The sequence below is a fragment of the Chanos chanos genome, chromosome 14, assembly GCF_902362185.1.
Source record: "Chanos chanos chromosome 14, fChaCha1.1, whole genome shotgun sequence".
NCBI classification, from domain to species: Eukaryota; Metazoa; Chordata; class Actinopteri; order Gonorynchiformes; family Chanidae; genus Chanos; species Chanos chanos.
Genome location: NC_044508.1, coordinates 996360 through 1006996, shown reverse-complemented (window position 1 = coordinate 1006996; position 10637 = coordinate 996360). Strand labels below are relative to the sequence as shown.

The following is a 10637-nucleotide window of genomic DNA, read 5'->3' as shown; positions in this document are numbered from 1 at the left end:
TTCCTCAAAACACGGTCTGTGTGTGTCTGTGCGTGTCTGTGGTTGTGTGTGCGTGTGTCTGTGTGTGTGAGAGTTTGTATTTGTGCTGTAGCCATCTTCTGTGTGTGTGGGTGGGTGTGTGGTGCTGTGTGTGAGTTTCAGGAGAAACCAAGGGACAGAATGTGACCCTGCTCTTCTCAGCAGAGGAGAATGAATCTCTGTCTGTGCTGTAACCATACAGACCTCACACACACACACACACACACACACACACATACATACATGTGCACACACACACACACACACACACACACACACACACACACACACACACACACACACACACATACATACATACATACATACATGTGCACACACACACACACACACACACACACACACACACACACACACACACACACACACACACACACATACATACATACATGTGCACACACACACACACACACACACACACACACACATACATACATGTGCACACACACACACACACACACACACACTCCCTCTCTAGTTATGCAGTAACACAGATGTTCTGTACTGTCTCTTTACAGTTTGCTGCATTTCCAGGGATTCCAGTTTGAGCACATTAAATGACAGCCCATGTGTTGGCAAGGTTACTGCTGGTCTTGCACAAGCCAAAGTTTTTTTTTTTTCCCCTACAGGCAGCCTGTGAAAGCACGGCTCCCCCTAGTGATGGAAGGTGTTAACGGCAGGATTGTGTGCTCTGTGTGTGTGTGTGTTCTCTGCAGTGTGGGGTTACGCGGTTCTCAGCGTCACGCTGGTGAGTGCTTTCTCTCTCACCGGCGTCTTTGTGGTTCCCCTCATACGGAGCCGTTTCGTCCGCAGGGTTCTCACGTTCTTCATTGCTCTGTCCATTGGAACCCTGTTCTCCACCGCAGTCTTCCAGCTCTTACCAGAGGTGCAGTACACACACTCACGTGCACTACACACACTCACGTGCACTCTCTTCTCTCTTCTTCTCTGTTCTTGGTTTTCTCTTAGTTCACTAACGGGCACTGTTGTAACCCTTGGAAGCTGTGGTTGTTTTTTCTTTTTTCTTTTCTTTTTGAAGTGTCTCTCTCTCTTCCTCTCTCTTGTTCTTTTGTAAAGAAGGGAACCGGATTTGTGAATGTTTGTTGCAGCATTTTACAGTTAGTTTGAGAGAGAATAAACAGAACAACACGTCAGACAGACAGACGGTCTAACTGGGACACATATAATACCACACTCCTAACTGGACATGGGAGACATGTAAATTGTAACATGTAAAAGGTGTTAATTTGAAATCATCATCTTTCTGTGTGATAGTCAGGCCTACTGCAGTCACATACTGAACAGTGACTGAAAGACCACTGCTCACACTGGAACCTGCTGTTTGTCACACAGACTGAAGCCCACGGGCTGTTATTTCCTGGGTTTTCTTATCGTTATCAGTGTAGATAACGACCACAACAGCCTCAGGGTACACGTGCGCGCACACACACACTCATACCTGGGTGTGTCTAAACGGCAGGGGTGATTATTAGCCTCCAGTGTTTGCTCACTCCATCCGTCTGCGTGAGGAGGAGGAGGAGGAGGAGGAGAGGGATCCTCTTTTTCTCTCCGGTGTATGTGTCTCATTGTTTTAAACACAGTGGGTCTCTTTCATCACTCTTAAACACACCAGCGGTTTTGGACCATCACTCTTGTCTTCTCTGTCAGTGAAGAACGACTGGAGTGTTTCTGAAAAAGGCCTCAGTTTTCTCTGTTTATTTGTTTGCTGATCTATCTGTAACCACCACAGTAATTGAGCCTGAAATTCAAATGAACCACTCCACTCCACTCCCACCTAAAGCATGCGGGTGAAAATGACTCTAAAACACTTTGAATCGCCTCTGGACGGATGAATTCCCACTGGATTCCACACAACTTCTTTCTGTCAGAGTCTGATTCCCTCTTTTCCCCAGGACAATGAATCCAGCCTCCGAAGCAACACCATCCTGTTGGGGGGGGGGGGCCCGTCTATCTTACTAATTTAATATTAATCAGTCGAATCTCTCTCTTTTTCTTCCTCTCTCTTTCTTCTCTCTGTGTTTATTTCCCCTCCATTGTTGTGTGACGTTTGCGGCCAGTGTGGGGTTATGGGTTTCTGTGTGTGACGGTCATCTCCCTGTGCTCACTGGTGGGAGCGAGCGTGGTGCCGTTCATGAGGAAAACCTGTTACAAGAGACTGCTGCTCTACTTCATAGCCCTGGCCATAGGCACCCTCTACTCCAACGCCCTCTTCCAGCTCATCCCCGAGGTAGTGTGGGCCACAGAGGGAGGGGTTTCGTCCAGCTCAGCGCCTCAGTGGCTCTCCCAGCCGTCCATCGTCAACGAAAACCAATCAGATTCCACTCTCTGTCAATTAAGGCACACATCTGGCAAATTACGACGGTCCGCGTATAAAATCAACCAATCAGGTCATCGCTGCCAGTTTGAGTGGCACAACGATTAACCAATCAGAAGCAGTGATTATGTGGCGAGTCCTGAGGAGAAGGGGAGAAGCACTGAGGCTCAGGCTGTCAGATGTTCATGGTGTGGTCTGGGTTTTAAACATGTGTTCTATAGATATTAAGTCCTATAGATTTGTTGTTGTTGCTGTTTTGTACTCCTCTTAGGGAGGTTTTGTTGCACTGTGTCTGCTCAGATTAACACGGGGTGTGCTAAACAGTGAAAATCCACAGCCAATGAGAATGACGGACAGACCCAGTGTAGACGCTACCACACAACCACAGCTTACCCGTGGCTTAATCAGGACACTCTCATTTAGAAAGGTCTTGAAATATGTAGCTAACTGTGGTTAGCGCGCAGCCCATTGGTCAGCACAGAAATGTATGTCTGGTCAAAACATCAACACACTGACGTCACATCAGCTACGGGGCCAAAGGTCATGTCCTCCTAGCATAAAGGAAGTGGAGTGACATCACCAGCCCAAATCGATGCAAACACTGGCATCATTTAAACTGTGATGTTAATGAACTGAACTGAAAAGCCACCCCAAAGCAAAGTCCAAGTGACTCCATCCTTCAGTCTGCGATGAACCCAAGCAGTGTAAAAATGATAGTAACTGGGAAATTTACTAAAGATCTACACATTAGCAGGGCCTATGTGTGAGTCAGGCCCAGCACCCGGATGTCCGTCTATGAGGGTACAGACTCTGTCAGTTTGCCTGTAATGTGCACTTTCAGTGAGAGGAATAATGAGTAATATCTTTATAGAAATGAACTCCACATGCAAAAGCCACAGGAGCAGTGTAGCTTTAATCAGTTTAGTTCTCTTCTTAACATAATACTGACAGTTTATATGCCCTGTTACCATAGGACACGGAGAAGGTTCAGTTCCCAGACAGGTTCATTACAGTCAATTATGACTGATGTTGAAAACACTGAGCCTGTTAGGGAATCACAGACCAGTACAGTCAGTCCTGACAGACCAAACACTTTACTGGTCTGTGATTCCCTAACAGGGTCAGTCAGTCCTGACAGACCAAACTCTGACCCTGTTAGGGAATCACAGACTATCACAGCCAGTTCTGACTAACAGAGAAAACACTGACCCTGTTAGGGAATCACAGACCAGTACAGTCAGTTCTGACTAACAGAGAAAACACTGACCCTGTTTGTATGAACCACACACTCAGACTTTTCCCTGCTTTAGGCTTTTGGCTTTGACCCGATGGTCGACTACTATGTCTCCAAGTCTGCTGTGGTGTTTGGAGGCTTCTACCTGTTTTTCTTCACTGAGAAAATCCTGAAGATGATCCTTAAACCCAAAGACAGGGTGAGTAGTCCTCAGTTTTGTGTTCACACCTGTTCACTTGTCAGTCAACACATCCACACTGGATTTTGCCTAAGTAAACACATTTATTTAGACTCCACTTAAAATTCCGTTACAAGCCATTTATTTTAATTAACGGTTAAAAAGACTTTAAGTCCAATTGGGCAAAATGAGTTTGAGAGTTTCAGAAATCACTAAAATCATTGGTTTAGTGTGTGAGAAGAACGGCAGCATGCAATGAGATGGTCCAGAAAACTGTTGACTTGTATATCCATAAAATCACTCTGTCACTGTGGGTCATTCAGTGTAACCCAACTGTCTGTCTCACTCTGACACTGTGGGTCATTCAGTGTAACCCAACTGTCTGTCTCACTCTGACACTGTGGGTCATTCAGTGTAACCCAACTGTCTGTCTCACTCTGACACTGTGGGTCATTCAGTGTAACCTAGCTGTCTCAAACTGACACTCCAGGCTGCTCCTCCGCAGAGCAGAATGTCTCGTTTCAAACACACCTTTAGCCTAAAGTTAAAACTGTCCAATGTAAGAACAGCTAAGGAAATGACTGTTACATGCTCATGACATTTGACTGTTCTGACTAAAACAAGTTGCTTCCGTCACCCAAACATGATTGACTAGTTCAAAGGATAAATATAAGATGAGTGAAATTTTGCTGAGTAGAGCAGTTACAGATTCACATAATTGAGAAATGTAGCAGGTTTGGCCAGTCCTGCCGCATGTCTGAGAACAGGGATGTGTGCTCTAATTCTAGCTCCTGTCTGAAATCTGAAACCACACAGAAATTAACAGTGGAAAATGTGACAGTAATTGTGATGTGGTGTTTGGGTGTGTTTGTTTATCTTTGGGTGGAGTCACATTTTTTTTTCCTTTTATGTAATACTGACGCAACTTTTGTCAGCTCCTGTGCAGATCATGTATAGTTAAATGTAGTTTCACATGTAAAATTAAATTCAACTGATACACAGCTGAGCTGAGTCGAGTCTATCACTTCACGGCCCTCTAGTGGACAGTCCTATACTGCACCCATTTTACCAAATCAGAATCCATTTCACTCTTTCCTCTCCTCATTTCTCTCTCCATTAACTGTCATTCTCTCTCTCTCTCTCTCTCTCTCTCTCTCTCTCTCTCTCTTTTTCATTCCTTTACCCTCTCTCAGGGGCATGGGCATGGACACAGCCATTTCCCAGTCGAGCGGTACGTTGCCAACGGCGACGTGGAGGATGGAGCAACAGAGAAGCTGCAGAATGGAGACGCAGGGGGTCTGTCGTTACCCAGACAGGACGGAGGAGAGGATGACAAGATGCTCAACACAGGTCAGATGCTTCCGGTGAGTGAGAGCAGAGAAAAAGCCGTCGGCAACACAAAGCCCATGTAAATGCCAGCCTCTGAGTGGGCACTGCCAGGACACTTTAAAGGGCACGGACACCCGCTTCTCAGCTTCTCACGAACATACGGCGAGTCTGAGCTTTGGATCTGTATTTGTTATTGTTGTTATTGTTTCTTAGTTATGTTCGTTAATAATAAGAGTGACAGATTTGACCTGGTCATGTCCCTTTAACCCAGTCTGTTTCCTTTTCTGAAGGCTGTTTGTGTCTGTCCTCTGGCTTCCTCTTGACCTCTATAGTTTTTTTTTGTTTGTTTGTTTTTTTTAATTCTTCAATGACTGGTTCAGGACTCGCAGAGTTCAGGAGGCGGGGCGGCCACGGGTGGCTGCTATTGGCTGAAAGGTCGAGCATATTCTGACATCGGCACGCTGGCCTGGATGATCACTCTCAGTGACGGGCTTCATAACTTTATCGACGGGTTGGCCATCGGCGCCTCGTTCACCGCCTCTGTCTTCCAGGGCATCAGCACGTCTGTGGCCATCCTGTGTGAGGAGTTTCCCCACGAGCTGGGTAAGCATCTGAGCCTCGACAACCTCTGTCAACCCCACCCCCCTTCCTTAAGTCTTAACTCATTATCTTCAATAATTAGCTTAATTCTCAAGCGTTTAGAGGACAAAATGGAATTAAGAGACCCTGGAGGTCATGCGTGTGAGAGTAAAAATACACTTTCTGGAGGTGGATAACTTCAGTGGGTGTCAGTCAGCAGACAGCACAGAGAGAGAAATGAGTCTGAAGTTTACCTCAGGACACTTCCTGCTGTATGTGCTGTCTATGTGTAGGGCTTCAACTCCCTAATGTACATCGTATGGGCAGGTCCCTGGGTTCTTTTCAAATCCCTTTCTCTGTTACTCTAATACTCTCAATGTTGATTATCCTCTGCCTTCATAATGTATCTGTTGCTATAATAGTAAACAGTACAGGCAAACCACAATATGTTACCTCATGAAAAACTTTAACACAAGAGTGAAGACAGATGAAAATGATCAGAGACTTAAAATTATTACTCTTAACTACTGAACAAACATTAAAACAAAACAGAATTAAGTTTAAAAATGGAATTAAGAATCTCTCCTCCGCAGTTGATCATACACTCTTAACTTTTTTACACTGTTCACAGCAGATTCTCACACATACAGACCGTACTGAGCGGGCACACACATACAAAAACACACACTAGAGCAAGAACAGCCGGCAACAAAACCAAAGTTAAATAAAACAAAATTTTGCAGTTCAGTGTCGACACTGGCGAGCGCTGTGAGCCAAAAATAAACGACCGTTTAACTCTAAAACAAGCAGTAAAACAGAATACAGGATGGTACCTGATATTGTCCAGCGGTACTTCGCGGCGTCCATTCTCTGGTAATATGTCGCGGCGTTATTTCTTACTATCCAGTAGCGCCAGAGGAACTTTGAGCGTATACCAGATTGCCCCAAACCCTATCTGACTAAGTTCTTCTTTGTTTCCCAGTCAGTGACGGTTAAACCGGGACTAGTAATGTCAATTCATGCCTCTAAAAAGACAACTGAAAGTCCGTTTCACCTCGTCAGTGATCCGAAAACAACTTGCTAATCTATTAGCTTGGTACATTTGTGTTCTTCAGGCTTTTTACCTCAGTAAACAATGAACGAATCTTTCTCACGATTATCACTTGGCGAATCATTAAGATCTCAACACATTAGTGTACACTAACAATAAATGAGTTACTTTTGGACACAGGAAACATCTCAGATGCGCGTTTGTTCTCTCCCTCACAGGCTCGCACGCGCTGCGTCTCGCGAGCATCAGCCAGTCACACAAGAGTATAACGAACACGCTGAATAAACTTTATATCCAGTGTTGGGGTACTCAAAACTAATTAGATATAAGTACCAGTTTCTTCTTTAAATTGTAATGGGATTACTTTACTAGTTGATCCTTTTGAAAAGTAATTACACTACTCATTACTTTAACTTTGAGTTACTCTCTAAAACAACGAGTCCCCAATATACCACATAAAAATACAAGGACAAAAATCATAGTCCTTTCATTAATTTTTTTTTCTATGCGGCAGGCTAGTGCTAAGTACGAACATAGTTAAAGCCGTGACTTATCAGCCTTTAATTAGACAACAGTGTGGCCAGCACTGGTGGAATAGTTTACACCGTAAAAATGACACATCAGATACAGTGCTTAACTTCCGGTAATTTCTGAGGTAGCCAGTAATACGTTTTGGAATCATCATCAGCCACCAGCTGCGTTATCTGTATCTTGTGATTAAAAGTAACATTACAGCTCTCCATATTATTGTCCTGGATGGCAACACCGTATTTTCGGGTTTTCTCAAATGTAGCAGACCTTGCTATCTGGCTAACTAACCAATTGTCAGTCTTGTCTCATTTAACGGGATCTACTGTCAAGGACCCAGTCTCTCCTAGTGACAGTGAGTAGTCATAGATACGCAATTAAGGTGAACAGTTGTGTGTCGCGTCATATCTGCTTCTGTAATCATGTACTTTAACATCGCTGGAAGACTGACCAGTTAGCGCCTAGGACCGGAACTATCCGTTTTATAAGCTAAATTTAAATATTCAGCACAGCAAAAACATTGTTTTGAAAAGCCGTGTGTAACGCAGGAAAGGACATTTTAATAATCCAGTAACTGCAATGTGATTACTGAAATTTGAACGGTAATGCTCTACTTTACTTCGTTTCGGAGGAAAGAAATATAATTACAGTAACACGTTACTTTGTAACTCGTTACCCCCCAACACTGTCTATATCTAATCATACAAAACTGAAACAATAAGACGGTGAACTTGCACAGACTAAAAATTTTAACATTATAATGGGCTACATCTGTCTTCTGTGTGGTAGTAAAGCCCTGTCATACACTCTCTCTCTCTCGCGCTCTGTGTATGAGTACAGGTGAAACCGTTTTCTCTCTCTCTCTCTCTCTCGCTCTGTGTATGAGTACAGGTGAAACCGTTTTCTCTCTCTTTCTCTCTCAGGTGATTTTGTCATCCTCCTGAATGCAGGGATGAGCATCCAGCAGGCGCTTTTCTTTAACTTCCTGTCAGCGTGCTGCTGTTACCTGGGAATGGGCTTTGGGATTTTGGCGGGGAGCCAGTTTTCTCCTAACTGGATCTTTGCTCTGGCCGGCGGCATGTTTCTGTACATCGCCCTGGCTGACATGGTGAGAGTCCAGGCTGTTTTCTCTCACACTCCAGTCAGAGCCCTCGCTCACTGCATCACCACACAGTCTGCCTGATGAGTTCATATGTGTCAGAGACAGGGGTAATGGTTTGGGGGTGATGACAGCTACGGAACAGTGGGGGCTCTTGGCAGAGGTAATGGTGTAGAGGTCAGAGAAGTGACCCGTAAGGCCGTGGGGTTGGTACCCAGGGATCAGGGGTCATTTCCATTTTGCCCCTCAGTAAAGCATTTACATCCCCAGGGTCACCCCTAAGGTTTGTGACCTCTGACATGCGAAATAGTAACAGCAAATTGCTCTGGATAACAGTGATACTGGCACATACATTGAGAGTCATACGGCTGATCCAGGATCAGTTTCTCTGTCAGTGGAACTGTATTTGTCTGGAACATGACAGGCATGAATCGTTTTCAGTTTTTTGTTCACCTCTTTGAAACATGTTTGACTGATCACTCATGGCTGTGTGTGTCTGTGTGTGTGTGTCCCACAGTTCCCAGAGATGAATGAGGTAAGTCGTGAGGAAGAGGAGGCAGGTGGTAGCGGTTCGTTAGTCACCTTCGCCATCCAGAACGCCGGGCTCCTGACAGGTTTCGCCATCATGTTACTGCTGACCATGTACTCTGGCCAGATCCAGCTGGGCTAAAGCCCCGCCCACAACCAAACCCACGCTGACCACACCCCATCTGCTCTGGAATCTTAACACAAGAGCCAATCAGATGCTCTGCCTCATTAGAATGAGTGGGAGATTCATCTCCCAGTGGAGTGGTTACTTCCTTCATAACCTTTTAGTACCCTGTCCTTTGGCCAAACTGGGTACTTTTCCTCCAACATCACCTTCTCCTCAAATCTCTGTCTCCTCCTGTGCCTCCGTCTGGACCTTCTGAGAAGACAGAAATGTCATTCTCATGTGGGAACGCATTGAAACTCACTAACCTACTGTATTCTTCAGTGTATCTTCCACCATATGTGACCTGTTCTTATCTTAGAGGAACTGCCCTGCTTCTGTCTGGGACAGTGAAAATTTTTATCATCGAACTGAAACAGAAAATACTGACAAATTTCTTCTCTCCCATGGTCACAGCTGCAGTTTGTCCTGGATTTCTGGGATATCTCTATGGTAACAGCTGAATCTGTTTTTTTTTTTGTTTTGTTTTTTTGTATGAGGATAATGTGACAGGATGCAGTAAAACTGTAGATGAAGTTTTCTTTTACTTTTTCCCTCAGAAACATCATTCCAAGTCAGCAAGTGAACATTGTACTAAAAACAGAAAAAAATCATGATCCCAAATGTTTCTCCTCAAACCTTTACGTAAAATGCCAGTTGACTTTTGATTTGATTATATGCCAGTTGACTTTTGATTTGACGTTTGTAGACATGTCTGAAGGAACAGTTTGGAGACTGAGGCGTGTCTGAGACACGTAGAGCAAATATGTGGCACACTTCAGGAAAGATTCTCAAATCACGCGTATGCAGACATTTTGTTTTGTGCTCCTCTCTCCTTCGTTCTGTGTTTGTCCTGAAGCTCTTGATCTGATTGGACAAACTGACGTGGAGAAAGAGTTTTCAGGACAAGTCACCTTTTTTCTCACGGAACTGTTTGCGGCCTATTTGAGTTCTTGTAGTCCCGCTGGGTCTGACTGGCCTCAGGGCATTCTCCTCATAGTGAAGCCTCTATTTTCATAAGATATTTATTAATTTGTAATGGATTGTGTGTGTGTGTGTGTGTGTGTGGCCATGTTCGGAATGGATGACTGTGATTTACAGTGTGTGGGGGGAGAAAAATGGTCTTTTTTTTTATTACTGTTTTACAGTGACCATAAATGGTTACAGTGACGACAGACTCATAGCACATCTGAATTGGCCTTTCTTCTCTTCTCTTTCATTCAAACACTACAGAGTCCGACTTTTCCAAGGTAGATCTGAGTTTATCAGACACAAAGCACAGGACACAGAACAACCATGCCTGACTAGAGCCTGTCCCTAGACCTGAAAACATAGATCTGCTTTCACTTTTGCTATCTTTTCTTTTTCCAGGGACTGCCAGTCAGTAATGTTTCTGTACAGTACTAGTCGGGGGATGGTTCATGCCTTATGTTCGTGGGGACCGACTATAAACCCTTAAGTGTCTGCTTAGGACAGGATATAAACCCGGTTTTTCTGTCATTCTGTGAGAGCTTGACATTTTCAAAACGTTCATAACAGCAGTGTTGGTAACTGTAAACTCCAGCTCAGTCCTGCAT

At 44.4% G+C, this 10637-nt stretch overlaps 1 protein-coding gene across 3 annotated transcripts in view; it reads left to right on the top strand.

Annotated features, from left to right (window-relative positions):
* Nucleotides 1-10133, top strand: part of slc39a14 (solute carrier family 39 member 14) — a 20169-nt gene extending 10036 nt beyond the window's left edge. For all 3 annotated transcript variants that reach the window (XM_030791309.1, XM_030791307.1, XM_030791308.1), the window contains 6 exons: nt 2115-2284; nt 3682-3804; nt 4977-5147; nt 5493-5715; nt 8194-8378; nt 8887-10133. In XM_030791309.1, the coding sequence (XP_030647169.1) occupies nt 2115-2284; nt 3682-3804; nt 4977-5147; nt 5493-5715; nt 8194-8378; nt 8887-9039 (1025 nt within the window). In that variant the 3' untranslated portion in view covers nt 9040-10133. The remainder of the gene's footprint in view (nt 1-2114; nt 2285-3681; nt 3805-4976; nt 5148-5492; nt 5716-8193; nt 8379-8886) is intronic.
* Nucleotides 10134-10637: the final 504 nt, after the last annotated feature.